This window comes from Prunus mume, linkage group LG1 (assembly GCF_029339155.1).
Source record: "Prunus mume cultivar Tortuosa linkage group LG1, ASM2933915v1, whole genome shotgun sequence".
Classification (NCBI taxonomy): domain Eukaryota; kingdom Viridiplantae; phylum Streptophyta; class Magnoliopsida; order Rosales; family Rosaceae; genus Prunus; species Prunus mume.
The window spans coordinates 3,452,334-3,468,705 of record NC_142698.1 but is presented as its reverse complement, the minus strand read 5'-3'; the positions used below and the strand labels follow the sequence as shown (position 1 = coordinate 3,468,705).

The following is a 16,372-nucleotide window of genomic DNA, read 5'->3' as shown; positions in this document are numbered from 1 at the left end:
ATATAATTTTCTATATTTTTGAAAAGAAGATTTCAGTGATGAGGCGTTGGGGGTGCAAATAGACGCGCCTTTGCAAAGGACGGGAAAGCTAATGCTATTAGTGTATAAGCTGTGAGCTAAGTAAAGTTAGAGTAAATAAGCCTTGTTTTAAATTGTGTATTCACTTAGTCTAGATTATGACAAGTGTAAGGCTGAGATTGTATTGTTGATTGTGTGTGTACAGCTAAAGCTAACGGTTGTGTACTCATGCCTTTGTGCGTGAATTTTGATACTAAATATACACTCACTCTCAGACTTTGAGAGTAACAGAGCATTACACATATAGCTTGAATCTTCCTCTATTCTCTCTGTGTTTTCCTCTCTACTCAAACCTTCCATAGAAACTCAGCTAAGAATTCAAACACTAACATGGCCTCAGAGCCAGGTTCGATCGAGATCTGGCGTAGACGTGCGACGTTGCTGCAATCGAGCTGCACTCAAGCTCGTTCTAGTTCAGGTGAAATCGCTGAACCCCATCGTTTTTGATTTTGAGATTTGTATCATCTAAGCCTAGAGATGGCTGGATCTGGAGGTTCTGAGGTGAGAACTCCGATCTTCTCCGGTGAGAACTACGAGTTCTGGAGAATCAAGATGGTGACAATCTTTAAATCTCATGGGTTATGGAAATTAGTTGAAAAGGGGGTTACGATCTCTGATTCAAAGAAGATGATGGCTGAAGGAAGCGAAAAAGAGGAAGACGATGAGAAAACGTGGCAGAACACATGCGAGATGCGAAAGCTCGGTATTATCGAATGCGATCTCGGATCAAATATTCCCTCGAATTGCCAATGCCTGATACAGCAAAGATGGCATGGGATCTGCTATATGGTGAATATCACGGTGGTGATCAGGTACGATCAGTTAAACTCCAAAATCTTCGACGTGAATTTGAGTATACTAGGATGCGTGATGATGAAACGTTATCTGAGTATCTTACACGGTTGAATGAACTAATTAATCAAATGAAGACGTTTGGTGAGGTATTGCCCAATGAAAGGCTTGTGCAAAAGGTTTTAATAAGTCTTAGCAAACCTTATGATCCCATCTGTCTTGTGATTGAGAATACGAAGTGTATAGACAAGGTTGAATTACAGGAGGTTCTGGCAATTCTTAAGAGCCAGGAACAACGATTTGATATGCACACTGTTGATGCCACTGATAAGGCTTTTGGCTCTTTCTCTGTGAGTCCAAAAGGTCAGCAACATAAGGGTAATTCTCAGTCAAGTGGATCTAAGAAAAACTGGAATGGAAAGGGCAAGAAGTGGGATTCAAAGCCTCAGTCCCAGCAAAACTCATTTGCTAATCCTGCACGGAATTCAACCTCTGCAGGATTCATGAAACAAGATACAGTTAAGCCACAATGTAGGGTGTGCTCTAAGTTTCATTTTGGAGAATGTCGATACAAGGGGCAATCCAAATGTCACAACTGTGATAAGTTTGGACATTGGGCTAGAGAATGCACAGCAGGCAAGGTTGTTCAGAAGGCAAACTGTGCTAATCAGTGTAGTGACAGGAAATCTGTTCTATGCTAACAGTGCAATTACTGAGGTCAAAGTGAATGGGAATTGGTACATTGATAGTGGTTGTAGCAACCACATGACTGGAAATGCTGAGCTTCTTGTGGATGTAAGGACAAATGTCACTGGAAAAGTCCAAATGCCCACTGGAAATCTGGTAGATGTTGCTGGAATAGGTTCACTTATGATTGATACAAATTCTGGCAGAAAGTGCATCAAGGAAGTCATGTTTCTACCTGGTTTGAAGGAAAATCTGTTGAGTGTGGGACAAATGGATGAACATGGATATTATTTGCTATTTGGTGGAAGAGAGTGTTGTATCTTTGATGGTCCTTCACTTGATTGTCTAGTTATCAAGGTTAAGATGAAAAGTAACAGATGCTACCCTCTGTCTCTAATGCAAGCTGATCAAATTGCATTGAAGGCTAGTGTGATTGAATGTACCTGGATTTGGCACAAGAGACTAGGACACCTAAATCTTAGAAGCCTCAAGCAGCTTAGAGAAAAGGAAATGGTGCATGGTCTTCCACATCTTGAAGATGTAAATGGTGTATGTGCAGGATGTCAAATGGAAAACAACACAGAGATTGGTTTCCAAAAGAACAAGCTTGGAGAGCTAAGAATCCCCTAGAATTGATACACACAGATTTGTGTGGTCCCATGCAAAATGAATCAATTGCTGGGAATAAATATTTCATGTTGCTTATTGATGATCACACAAGAATGTCATGGGTTTATTTGCTAAGACACAAGTCTGAGGCACTAATCTGTTTCAGAAAGTTCAAGGCAATGGTGGAGTTACAATGTGGATTCAAAGTGAAATGCCTAAGGAGTGACAGAGGGGGAGAATTTCTCTCAACTGAATTCAGCAAGTTGTTGGAATCTGAAGGCATACAAAGACAGTTATCCGTTGCTTATACTCCACAGCAAAATGGAGTAGTGGAGCGAAAGAATAGAACAGTTGTAGAGATGGCGAAGGCAATGCTTCACGATAAAGGCATGCCATACTTTCTCTGGGCAGAAGCTGTACATACAGCTGTCTATATTCTAAACAGATCACCTACAAAAGCCCTTGATAACATGACTCCTTTTGAAGCCTATAGTGGAAGAAAACCAGGAATTGGTCACTTAAAGGTGTTTGGATCACTCTGTTATGTGCATGTACCAGCTGAAAGAAGACAAAAGCTTGATGCAAAGTCTGTCCAAGGTGTGTTTGTGGGTTATGCAACCTGTGAGAAAGGGTACAGAGTATTTGATCCAAGCACTAAGAAGCTGATTCTGTCAAGGGATGTAGTTTTTGATGAAACCAAGTCTTGGAACTGGAAGGAAACTTCAGAAAATTCTGTTGCTATGACCTATGTTCCAAAGCAACCTGAAAATGGAATTGAAGTGATTCCACATGAGTTGACTGAAGTCGAGAGAAGTCCTTCTAGTCCTTGCATTTTCTCTCAAGCTGAAGAACAAGAGAATGCCATTCCTGAGCATGCTGATATCTCTCAGTCCTATGATCATACTCCATTAAAGTGGAGAAACATAAATGACATTCTAGCACAATGCAATCTCTGTATTGTGGAACCTGAAAAATATGAAGAGGCTGCACAGGATAAGGCTTGGATAAAAGCAATGGAAGAAGAGCTGTCCATGATTGAAAAAAATAAGACTTGGGAGCTTGTAGACAGACCAAGTGATAAGCAGGTTATTGGTGTGAAATGGGTGTTCAAAACCAAGTTGAACTTAGATGGCTCTGTACAGAAGAACAAGGCAAGGCTGGTTGCTAAAGGGTATGTGCAGAAACCAGGCATTGATTATAATGAAACATTTGCTCCAGTTGCTAGACTGGATACAATCAGAACACTGATTGCTCTTGCTGCACAAAGAAGCTGGAAGCTATTTCAATTAGATGTTAAGTCTGCTTTCTTAAATGGAATATTGCAGGAAGAAGTGTATGTTGATCAACCTGAAGGGTTTGTGATTAATGGCAAGGAAGATAAGGTTTACAAACTATACAAGGCGCTTTATGGCTTGAAACAGGCACCTAGGGCCTGGTATGGAGAGATTGATAGCTATTTTGCTAAGTGTGGGTTTGAGAAAAGCTTAAGTGAAGCAACTCTCTACACTAAAACAAGGGGAGAACATGATATACTAATTGTCTCCATCTATGTGGATGACATTGTGTATACTGGAAACAATCAAGAGATGCTAGATGAGTTCAAAGAAGATATGAAGGAGAAGTATGAGATGTCAGACTTGGGTCTTCTTCATCATTTTCTGGGAATGGGGGTGATTCAAACAGAACCTAGCATTTTCATTCATCAAAAGAAGTATGCTTCTGCTTTGTTAGATAAGTTTGGATTGAAAGAATGCAAATCTGTTTCTATTCCTCTTGTGGCTACTGAAAAATTAAGTAAAGAAGATGGAAGTGGTGCTGCAGATGAAGAGAAGTACAGAAAACTTGTAGGCAGCTTATTGTATCTTACTGCTACAAGGCCAGATGTGATGTATGCAGCTAGCCTATTAGCTAGATATATGCATGGACCTTCTAACAAGCACTATGGGGTAGCTAAGAGAGTGCTCAGATATGTCAAAGGAACATTGGACTATGGTTTGCATTATATGAAAGGCAAGAAGGCAGTTTTAGTTGGCTTTTGTGATAGTGACTGGGGGGGATCAGTAGATGACAACAAGAGTACCTCAGGCTATGCGTTTTCCTTTGGTAGTGGAGTGTTCTCATGGGCTTCTGTGAAACAGAATTGTGTTGCACTTTCCACTGCAGAGGCTGAGTATATAAGTGCTGCTGAAGCAACAACTCAAGCAATATGGCTCAGGTTTGTTCTTGAAGATTTTGGAGAGTTACAAGCTGAAGCAACTCCTTTGCAATGTGACAATACATCTGCAATCTCAATATCTAAAAATCCAGTGTTTCACCAAAGGACTAAACACATTGACAGAAGATATCACTTCATAAAGGATGCCTTGCAGCAAGGAATTGTTGATTTGGTATACTGCCCAACCAAAGAACAAGTAGCAGACATTTTTACAAAGGCCTTACCAAAAGATAGATTCAACTATCTCAGAGATAAGCTTGGAGTTGTATCAGCTCAAAGCTTAAAGGGGAGTATTAGTGTATAAGCTGTGAGCTAAGTAAAGTTAGAGTAAATAAGCCTTGTTTTAAATTGTGTATTCACTTAGTCTAGATTATGACAAGTGTAAGGCTGAGATTGTATTGTTGATTGTGTGTGTACAGCTAAAGCTAACGGTTGTGTACTCATGCCTTTGTGCGTGAATTTTGATACTAAATATACACTCACTCTCAGACTTTGAGAGTAACAGAGCATTACACATATAGCTTGAATCTTCCTCTATTCTCTCTGTGTTTTCCTCTCTACTCAAACCTTCCATAGAAACTCAGCTAAGAATTCAAACACTAACAAATGCAGCGCTACTTGACTACATCAGCTTGGTTGGTCCTGCTTCTTTTTGGGTTATCCCTTTTCAACCTTTTTTGTTTTTTGTTTTTGGTTTTTTTTTTTTTTTATATATGGAATGCCAAATTAAAGTTTGATTTAAGAATTCCTAGGTTCATTGGTGCATCATCCTATTATTGTTAGTGGGTTGGAGACTTGGAGTGCATTTACTTGTTTTTTGTGATTAGTGTGTTGTGTCTTAAGAAGATTGTGTGGTTCTTGAAAGATCCTGACATTCATTGTGATTGCTTATGTTAACTAAAATTGGGGAAGTGATGCTTTAATTTGTAATTTGCTGGTCTAGTGCTGTTGCTCTAACCGAGCTTTGTTGGGGAAGTGATGTTTTGTTTGTATCTTTTTGGTTGAGATTGTCGTTGCTTTAACCAACCTTTGATTGTGAAGTGATTTGTTCTGCAAAGGAGAGAAATATTGAGCCAAACTAGAGAAAAGTGAGGTGAAGTGGTGATCTGAAATGGTGAAACAAACTTACTCATGGGATAAGCTTGTGGAAAGGCACAAGGGGTGGATGTGAGCTCTTCTAAGGTTTCCTTATGTCTAATTTATTCTTTTCATGATGATGTGGTGTGTGGCCAAGAATAGCCACAGTGCAGAGTGTGAAGGGTGGATTTCTTCTTTCTCCCCCAAGCATAAAATGTCTATTCCTGGACCACTTCGTAACACCCGTCCATCCTATCTACACCGCAGTTAGCTAGTAAGAAAGAATAGCTTTGATAGATTATTTGGTCAAACACTGATTTGCATTTTGGGTAGATTATATACTTCAGCTGGTATTGTTTCTAGAGATATTTTTGTTATCATTTTTCAGTTACTCGTCTATGACTATAACTACATTCAAATACATTCTAAAGTCGTGCACACACATATACATGAAAATATACTTCTGTACCCGTCATTTGTTTATAAGTTGGCAAGATAAGGTGGCACAGTAACTTTGTGGCAGGGTTGGCAAAGGATTTGTGACAGAACAGACTCTTGAGAAAGTTCGAAGGGAAGATTAATTTCACTTTAAATGATGGGTACAGAATGAGGCCTATACTTTTGAGGGTCTAATTTGTATTATTATGAGTGAAATGTAGCATAGTTTTCTAACACTATTTTAGCAAGAATATAAAGTTTCATATTGGGCATTCTAAGCCGTGCATCTTACTATAGAAATCCTAAGGCCTCTACACCCATTGCCAAATGGTTTTGAGTTGCATGCACCAAATTTATCAATTTTGTTTTGAGGTCTTAACCCCTCAGTTTATTTGGTCTACTCAACCATTAATGTTTATGCTTGGAAACTTCAAATTCTCATTCTTCCCAAATTACAGGTTTTAGGGGTAAAAATAAGGCAGGTTTCTATTGGCTCTGGCTCCAAATCAAGAGACAAGGTTGTTATTGTGGAGGAGATGACTTTAAAGTGTTTTTGACATCCTGGACAAAGCTTCGAAGTCCACCTAATAGAGTGAGAGATGAATTTGATCCTTAGCTTCATTGTACTGTAGCAGCTAACCGAGTCACTTGTGTTTATTGGAAATTGTCTTGTTGATGTTCCAGGTACTTCAAAACTGGCATTGTTTGCACTGTCTACACACAAATGACTACTTGTTTGTAAATGCATCTTTTAATACACTTATACCACAGCGAGTACATTACATTATATGAATTATGAGTTGTGTTCGTACTTGTATTTCTTGCCCTTGTTACAGATGTTCTATCTTTTCCTTCGTCTCGTAAACAAGCATGAATGCAGTGCCCTTAGCCTCTTATTTCTATAATATTTGGAAACTTAAGTTTCCTCCTGAAATGATAAAATCTAGGTTCTGCATCGTCATTCCTTCTGAAAAAACTTAAAAATTGGGCACGTTTGCTCGTCATCAGTCTATTCTGGGTCTTCCATCGGTAACACTGATCCAGAAAGTCTCTCCTAACTTTTCGTGATTGTACTTTTTCTCAACAGGTAAGGCACATTCTTACGTTCCCCACCTTAGTTAATATAAATTTAGTACATTGGATTTGTTCTTGTTGGTCCTCTTTAGCTCCCTTTTATTTTGGAAAAAAAAAATAGTTGAACTGGTGCGAAAAAACGATAACAATCTTCTTGTATACAAGAATTGTATGGAAACCACCTAGTCTAGATTGTTTTAATCTAAATGCTGAGGCATGTCTGTATTCTGGTCATGCTGCTACTGATTTGTTATTCGTAACAACTCAAGGATTTTTTTATTTTATATTTTTTTTGGGTAACAAGAGTGGACTCAAGGAATGTTTGAGTAGCACGTTCCATTAGTATACTATAACGTATGCGATGGTTTTGGAAGCCATCGGTACGAAGCAAGGACTTCTACAGGCTAAACTGGTCAATAGCCATCTTGAATGAGATTGTAAAGTTTCTTTTGTGATGATGCCTTAGCTGATCTTCTTCCGTGAAAATTACATGGTAGGGTATTAGAGAACAATTCCAAAGCGCCTCGTCCGTCTGCATCATCTCCATAAAATCAAGGGTTTTCTGCATCATTTTCATATTGTCAATTTAGTTTCTTAATAAGCTTTTCGGTAAATTAAGAACTCCAACTATTTTAAAATCACCAATTGAGGGCCTACAGTCAGATTCTTAAGAACGCCATCAACTTTTCTGTTAGATTAAGGCCAAATTCGTAATTTTGCTGAAAATTAAGATTAATTCAAATTAGAAGTGGTGTTATGCGACCACGTCAAGTTCACAAATTCTGGGACCTACCATTAGTGAAAAATTTAGGAGAAAGTTAAACAATCTGACGACAAAGTTCATAAACAATTTGAACAAAAAATTTAATGGAAAATTTGGTGCATCTTTTGTACACGAAAGTGATGTCAATTTGCTGACTTAATTATAAAATTAATTCTTCAGATCATAATATCAATTCTGAAAATTCATGTTGACAATGAAATCTCAGTCTATCCGGCTAATTATGGAAAATTATACAGTCCTTTAGTGTATGGGTACGCAAAAGGATATGTGCCCTTGGATTGAGACTAGTGGGATATGGACTAATCTACACCTTTGGTGTGGAAAATTGGGAAACCTGGTATTAGAGGTAAAAAGGTAAAAAGGTTTATTAAATATTAAAATATGTTACACTCCAATTGCCAAATGGATTCATATCAATTGCCAAATCAATACTTATCCATTGGCAAATCAATACCCATTAATTGACAATTCGGTACCCATCAATTGCCAATTCGTTTATCCATCAATTGCCATAGTCATTGACATTGTAATTACGGTGCAAAAGCTCGTAAATTCGAACCCAAATTTTATAATTTATAAGATTAAAGATAGGCTTTACAATGTTATGCAACGTCTATATGCCAAATATTTTAATATGATTCCTTAAGGTTGTAAACAAATGGTTTTACAAGCATATGGATAACCTTTACAATGTTATGAAACTCTCAGGTCCCAAAAACTGAAACAAGAATTAATGTTGTCAATCCTAGTTTTTACAAAAACTAAGAACAATTTTACTTTTTTAAGGTCCAACCAAACCTTAATGTTGTAATCGACATCATTTTCATTGTAAATTAGGTTATTATAGTATTATAGATTAGAGTAAATCTTATTCTTGTAATTACGGTATAAAAGCTCATAAATTCGAACCCAAATCTTGTAATCTACAATATCAAGGATAGACTTTACAATGTGACAGAACATTTAGGTGCCAAACATTGTAATATAAGTCCTTGATATTGTAACCCATGTTATTACAAGATTATGGATAAAATTTAAAATCTTAGAGAACTCTCATGTGCCAAACATTTTAATATGATTCCTTGAGGTTGTAAACCATTGTTTTTACAAGCTTAGGGATAACTTTTACAATTGTATGGAACCCTAAGGTCCCAAAAACTGTAAACCGAGTCCTTAATGTTGTAAACCTTTGTTATTACAAGATTATGGATCAAATTTAAAATGTTAGAGAACTCTCATGTGCCAAACATTTTAATATGATTCCTTAAGGTTGTAAACCATTATTTTTACAAGCTTAGGGATAACCTTTACAATCTTATGGAACTTTAAGGTCCCAAAAACTATAACATGAGTCATAATATTGTAAATTCTAGTTTTTACAAGAATAACGAACAATTTTACTTGTCTAAGGTCAAACCAAACCTTAATATTGTCATCGACATCATTTTCATTGTAAATTAGACTATTACAATATTATTTGAGTACTTGACAAACAAGGAGCGTGTAATTGACAACCAGGGAGCATCTAATTGCATACCGATATGCAATTGCATTTTAAGTACAATCTTATAACTTACAAGTTTAGGGATCCAGTTTACGACGTTATGGTATTATTATATCAAAACATTGTAACATCCGTCCTGACTGTTGTAAAATTTTGTGTTTACTAGAACAAAGGCCATGTTTTGTAAATTTCAAGTCCTGACCATTGCAAAATCTTGTAAATTGGTACCAAAAACATGTAAGTTACGAGTTTAGGGATTCTCTTTATGACGTTAAGGTACCCCTGCTCCTTAATTTTGTAAACCATTGCTTACTAGAATAATGACCCATTTTACATCCCAAAGGTCCACCATTACCAATTCCTTGTAATGTGGATCCATATCCTTGTAAAATGATGATTACAACATTATGGATTTGGTGAACAATAACGTTGTAATCCAGGAGCAAAACCTTGTAAATTGTTACCAAAAACTTGTAAGTTATGAGTTTAGGGATTCCCTTTACGACGTTATGGTACCCTTAGTCCTTAATCTTGTAAATCATTTTTTACTAGAATAATGACCCATTTTACATCGCTAAGGTCCATTATTACCAATTTCTTATAATGTGGATGTCCTTGTAAACAAATGATTTACAATATTATGGATTCGGTGAACCCTAACGTTGTAATCTAGGAGCAAAACCTTGAAAAAACTTGTAAGTTTCGAGTTTAGGGATTTTTTTTTACAACATTTTGGTACTCTCATATCCCAAAATTGTAAAATCGGGCCTTAATCTTGTAATCATTTTACTAAAATAAGGCCTCCAATTTACATCCTCATGGTCCGGACTTACCTATTCTTTGTAATTTGGATCCATATCCTTGTAAAATAAGGATTTACAACGTTAAGGATTATGAGAACCCAAATGTTGTAATCGTGGTGCAAAAACTTGTAAATCACTATCCAAATCGTGTAACCTACATATTTATGGATCCTCTTTACAACGTTATGGTACCCTCGTATCCCAAAATTGTAAAATCAGCCCTTAATCTTGTAAATTCTCATTTTACTAGAATAAGAACCTAATTTACATCCTCATGGTCCGCACTTACCAATTCTTTGTAATGTGGATCCATATCCTTGTAAAATAAGGATTTACAACATTAAGGATTATGAGAATCCTAATGTTGTAATCGTGGTGCAAAAACCTATAAATCACTACCCAAATCGTGTAACTTACATGTTTATGGATCCTCCTTACAACGTTATGGTACCTTCGTATCCCAAAATTGTAAAATTGGTTCTTAATCTTGTAAACCCTCATTTTACTAGAAAATGACTTAATTTACATCCTTATCGATCTTTTTTTCCAACGTTATGGTACCCTCGTATCGAAACTTTGTAAAAATCGGCCCTTAATCATGTAAACTTTATCTTTACTAAATAAGGACCTAATTTACATCTTCAAGGTCCACACTTACCAACTACTTGTAATGTGAATTCATATCCTTGAAAATGGGGATTTACAATATTATGGATTAGGTATAAAAGTAAAAGTTTTGTTCCAAAAAAAAAAAAAAAAAAAGTGTTTCTTTTTAAAAAAAAAAATTTAAAGTTTTGTTCATTATAAAAGTATTGTTTTAAAATTTTCAATATTACATTAATTTTTTTTTAAAAAAAAAGTGAAAAAAAAGGAAAACCACAACACCGTGGGACTGTGAACAGTTGCAGTGACGTTCTATTTGTTGGTCTTAAGTTCTTTTCGTTTTCTTTAAATTTCCGGATAATCAACATAATTATTTTATACCCAACAAATTTGTAGTTATTATTGTTTTTGGTTACAAGTTAATAAAAAAAAACAATTTGGTTGATTGGATTTATATAAAGTTTTAAAATTTGATTGGTTTAGTTGGGTTAAGATTACTTTATCTAAAATTAAATAAGACATTTCGACCAAAAAAAATAAATTGAAAAAATTTCTTTCCTTGAAAAAAAGACAAAGACTAAATATTAAGAAAACTTGGAACTCCAACAAAAAAAAGTAGAAAAACTGGAACCGGCAACTTTAACAACATGTTTCATTTTAAAAAAAAAAATCTGGGTGTATCGGTACGCCAGGGGCACCGTAGAAGGTGCCGGTTAATTACATGGACTCAAAAGTCTCCGTCAACGCATGACAGGTATTGCATCACTTTCGACCGGACTGGCACTTACTGTATCTCTCCTTTGAATCTTCTTATGGTAAAGTAAATTACATATGGGTGGTGAACTACTCCACAGAGAGAGAGAAGAAACACGTAAGAATTCATTTACACCATCCACCTTAAATTAAACAGAAATTCAGAATTAGAACTTCATACTGCATTGGAAACAATTTTCTGGAGTGCTGCAGAAGGGGGGAAAAAAAAAGAACAAAGAGGAAGACAAGTCACACTGAGATCATTTTTCGATGGCTTGCATGGCATGCCTTCTTCTTGCCTTGGCATTTGTTGCTGCTGAAGCACAACAGATGCAGTCGAATATAAGCCGAGGCTCTTCTTTAACACCAACCACCAACTCCACATGGCTGTCACGTTCTGGTCTATATGCCTTTGGATTTTACAAGCAAGGAAATGGCTATGCTGTTGGGATATTTCTTGCTGGACTTCCTGAAAAGACAGTCGTGTGGACTGCGAATCGAGATGATCCACCAGTCTCCAACAATGCCACCTTGCTCTTCACGGGTGACGGCCTTACCTTGCTAACAGCAGAAGGCCAAAATTACTTCGTAAAATCTTCTGGCTCTGCTTCTTATGCTTCCACGCTTGATTCGGGTAATTTTGTGCTGTACAACTCTGGTCGGGAAATAGTATGGCAGAGCTTTGATCATCCAACCGACACCCTTTTGCCCGGTCAACGCCTTTTACCAGGAAACGAACTTTTCTCTGCGAAATCAGAAGCTGATCACTCAACGGGGATTTTCCGTCTCAAAATGCAAAATGATGGAAACCTTGTTCAGTACCCTGTAGATACTCCAGACACCAGTGTTTATTCGTTTTATTCATCTTTCACTGATCGCGAGGGAGAGAATGTGACACTTAATTTTGGTGCTGATGGCCATCTCTACTTGCTTAACGGGAATGGTTCGAATATTCGGAATATAACAGATGGAGGTCTTCCTACTGATGAAGGAAAACTTTATCTTATGAGAATTGATGTAGGTGGGATATTTCGTTTGTATTCACATGATTTGAAAAAGAATGCAATTTGGTCAGTTGAGTGGGAGTCTTCCAAGGATAAGTGTGTTGCTAAAGGCCTATGCGGATTGAATAGCTATTGTGTCTTAATTAATCTAGAGCCTGACTGTAAATGTCTTCCGAGATTCGAATCTGTCAACCAGGGAAATCAGACATCCGGGTGCGAGAGAAATTTTGTTGCGGATGCGTGCAACAACAGGAATGAGAATTTCACTTACACCATGGAAGAGCTGGAAAGCACAACATGGGAAGATGCTTCGTATATGAATTTGAGATTATCCGACAAAGACGATTGCATACAAGTCTGTCTGAAGGATTGTGACTGTGAAGCTGTGTTTTTTGACGGTACAACCTGCAGCAAGCGGAGGCTTCCTTTGAGATATGGTAGAAGAGTCAATGGAACTTCAGACAGAGCTCTCATCAAGGTAGGTGTACCTACAAAACCAGATACAGATCCTAGAATCGTTCAACCAGGAAGCAAGAAAAAAGGTAGAACTGACATCCTCATTATTGGTCTTTCATTTACTGCTTTGATCCATTTTGTTGTTGATTTCCGTGATTGTGTTGTGGAAACCTAAGAAGCATGGATACGCCAATTTAGTGGCGTATCCGTATCGGATACTCGTTTGGATATGATACGCTTCGGATACAGTCCGATACGCATTGGATACGTATCGCAGTCAACGGATACGTTAGTTGACTAACGGATTCGAGTATCCGACATTCCAGACACGAGTATCTGACTTTTTAGATACGAACCTCCGGGCGAAGTTTGCCGTTGAGGGGCTGTTGAGGAGCCCCTGGGCGCTGCGTGTGAAGAGGGAGGGAGGGAGGGAGGGAGGGAGGGAGGGAGAGAGAGAGAAGAAGAAGAAGATGTCAGACTGGAAGGGGAGAGAGAGAGAAGAAGAAGAAGATGTCAGACTGGAAGGGGAGAGAGAGGGAGAGAAGAAGAAGATGTCAGACTGATCTCAAGTGACGACGTCGTTTGCCAAAATATATTTATAATTTATAAATATAATTTATTTAAAATATATTTTAGGTTATATATATTTATTAATATATGTTAATATATATTTTTAATAACCGTATCCATGACGTATCGTATCCTAGTTTTTGGAAATTTATCGTATCTCCGTGTCATGTCGTATCGTATTGCCGTATCCGTATCCGTGTCCGTGCACAATGTCTGAGCATATATAAGAATGAGTGCTGTGAATGGTGACCTTGAATTGAATGAGAGTGTGGCTCCGCGACGATATGCTTATGAAGAGCTAGAAAAGATGACTAATAATTTCAAGGAAGAGCTTGGTAGAGGAGCCTCGTCAACAGTTCATAAAGGGCTGATTTTGGGTAGCCAAAAGCCAGTTGCTGTCAAAAGAAAAGACCAGAGAAAGTTGCAACCGAAGGGGAAACAGAATTTCAGACTGAGATCAGAGTTATTGGGAAAACCCATCACAAGAATCTAGTCCGTTTACTTGGGTATTGCCTTGACGGAGCTAAAAAGCTTTTGGTGTATGAGTACATGAGCAACGGCTCACTTGCAGATGTGCTCTTCACCCGTGAAAGGCAAACTGTAACGAGAATAAATTTCAGGCACATTTACATAGGTATATATATACATGTCTACAATGAATATTGAACAATTATCTCTTCACATTTGTGTTACTATGTGCAGCACATAAGTGGATATGGATTGGCACGGCTATTGGCGCTGCTCTATTGGTAATGGTGCTTTGCATCTCGAGGAGGAAACTATTTTCAGGTAGACTCTTTAAACATCTATGAAGGCTTTGGAAATTGTAAATTTTAATTTTCTTACAACATTAATCTAAACAGGGGAGACCAACCCGATGATTGAGAATGAATTGCTTGAATGGATGGAATCTGATAGATCCACTGGCGATGTCAACGGGCTTCAAAATGATGGAAAGCTGGGAAATAATTTGACAGTATTTCGCTACGCATCTGTCGTGGCTGCCACAACTAACTTCTCGGAAGAAAACAAGCTCGGACAGGGGGGCTTTGGACCTGTTTATAAGGTAATTGAGGTTTTAAATAAAAATGAGTGTCTTTGTATTAATAACTGAAAAATATAAACCTGATTACTTGGTGCTATATTATGGATTATTAATGAAGGGAAAACTTGTGACGGGACAAGAAATCGCTGTGAAGAGGCTTTCAAGATGTTCAGGACAAGGAACTTTGGAGTTTAAGAATGAATTGATACTCATATCTGAACTCCAACATACAAACCTCGTTCAGCTTTTTGGCTTCTGCATTCATGGGGAAGAGAGGATGTTAATCTATGCCTACATGCCAAACAAAAGTTTGGACTGCTTTTTATTCGGTCGGCAATTAAGATTCTCGATCACTTTCATCTGAGTTACTTGATTTCTTCTATTCGAATAATCTGACATTTCCAGCTATTTTCATGGACAGATTCAACCAGAGCGATGCTACTAGATTGGACGAAGCGGTTCAACATAATTGAAGGAATCGCTCAAGGACTGCTTTACTTGCACAAATACTCAAGAATGAGAGTAATTCACAGAGATTTAAAAGCTAGTAACATACTACTTGATGAATATATGAAGCCCAAAATTTCTGATTTTGGTTTGGCGAGAATTTTTACACATAATGAACTTGAAGCAAGTACTAATAGGATTGTTGGAACATAGTAAGTGGATCATACATTATAAATTATTATGCCTTTACTTTGACATTGCTAAATCAGTACTTACAAATATATACTAAATATATTTGGTTTTTGTATGATACAGTGGTTACATGTCTCCCGAGTACGCTATGGAGGGGATTTTTTCGATTAAATCTGACGTCTATAGTTTCGGGGTGTTAATGCTTGAAATCATTAGTGGTAGGAGAAATAGTAGCTTCTACATTGCTGATCACGTGCTCAATATAGTAGGATATGTATGTCTTACAAATCAAATTTACGATTAACATTTTCTTTTTTGAGTTGTGAACATATATATCATGAATCTTTCAACAACTTAATTAAATGAGTGCAATATTTTTTCAGGCATGGGAGTTATGGAAAGAAGGCAGGGGGCTAGAGCTAATGGATCCAACACTAAAGGATTCATGTACTGAAGATCAATTGTTAAGATGCTTCCATGTTGGTCTGTTATGCGTGGAAGAAAATGCAGCTGATCGGCCCTGCATGTCTGACGTCGTATCTATGTTGACCACTGAAACAATTTCATTGCCATTACCTACAAGGCCAGCATTCATCACAATAAGAAATGTTATTGTGTCTGATATAAGTATAAGTAGAAGGGAGTTGCAAATTATATCAGTAAATGGCTTGTCTAATACCACAGTTGCTGGACGATAGAGGATTCGTCTTTTAGCTAAACGATATCTTTGGGCCATAATTACAATGGTGCCTTCATTTTGGAACATTGCTTGGCTTTTGTATATGTTGTATTCCCTGTGAAAGTAGGTTTTCTTATGGATTATAGTTTTTTAATTGGCAATATTGCGTATAGATTCACTAGGTATTTGATATTTGACGTTTAATTGAGTTTTTATCATTTATAGCCGGAACTTACCAAACTGCTCAGTTAACCACTCAGCACAACCACAATGATAGTTTCGTGAACACTTGTTTTGTGGGTGTGCTGAGTCATTTGACGAGTGATCCTATATATGTCAATATTGGACCCCCGAAATTATATGGAAAGATTGGAATATGGGAAAAAAAAGACCCTTAATTATTTTCATGTTTTAGACCCCAAAATTAGCATGCAAACGTTATCTAAAGGGAAAGGGTTCAACTTTTTCCCGTATGGTCAGTGCAATTTTGTAAAGTTTTGTCTGCCACTTCACCTTCTGTTTATTATTTATTTTTTTTGAAGACCTTTCTTATTAATTTGAA

The 16,372-nt window shown here is 37.2% G+C and overlaps 2 protein-coding genes across 2 annotated transcripts; both read left to right on the top strand.

Moving 5' to 3' along the window:
- The first annotated feature begins 555 nt into the window (after nt 1-555).
- On the top strand, nt 556-2,187 carry LOC148920716 (uncharacterized). The gene is made up of 3 exons (XM_089046907.1): nt 556-781; nt 841-1,406; nt 1,507-2,187. Exons 1-3 carry the CDS (start codon nt 556-558, stop codon nt 2,185-2,187), a joined length of 1,473 nt encoding a protein of 490 aa, XP_088903033.1.
- Nucleotides 2,188-11,551: 9,364 nt separating this feature from the next.
- LOC107880376 (G-type lectin S-receptor-like serine/threonine-protein kinase B120) lies at nt 11,552-15,971 on the top strand. The gene is made up of 7 exons (XM_089044205.1): nt 11,552-12,963; nt 14,150-14,236; nt 14,311-14,513; nt 14,611-14,821; nt 14,914-15,151; nt 15,255-15,405; nt 15,515-15,971. The coding sequence occupies exons 1-7, from the start codon at nt 11,688-11,690 to the stop codon at nt 15,827-15,829; spliced, it is 2,481 nt and encodes an 826-aa protein (XP_088900331.1). The 5' UTR covers nt 11,552-11,687; the 3' UTR covers nt 15,830-15,971.
- Nucleotides 15,972-16,372: the final 401 nt, after the last annotated feature.

Excerpts from the sequence above, each read along its gene's own strand:
- LOC148920716 (XM_089046907.1), top strand. The coding sequence starts at position 556 with ATGGCTGGATCTGGAGGTTCTGAGGTGAGAACTCCGATCTTCTCCGGT. Across the intron at positions 782-840 it reads ATGCGAGATGCGAAAGCTCG|CAAAGATGGCATGGGATCTG; the intron begins GTATTATCGAAT and ends TGCCTGATACAG. Across the intron at positions 1,407-1,506 it reads CAGTTAAGCCACAATGTAGG|GCAAGGTTGTTCAGAAGGCA; the intron begins GTGTGCTCTAAG and ends AATGCACAGCAG.
- LOC107880376 (XM_089044205.1), top strand. The coding sequence starts at position 11,688 with ATGGCTTGCATGGCATGCCTTCTTCTTGCCTTGGCATTTGTTGCTGCT. Across the intron at positions 14,237-14,310 it reads GAGGAGGAAACTATTTTCAG|GGGAGACCAACCCGATGATT; the intron begins GTAGACTCTTTA and ends TAATCTAAACAG. Across the intron at positions 14,822-14,913 it reads TTTGGACTGCTTTTTATTCG|ATTCAACCAGAGCGATGCTA; the intron begins GTCGGCAATTAA and ends TTTCATGGACAG.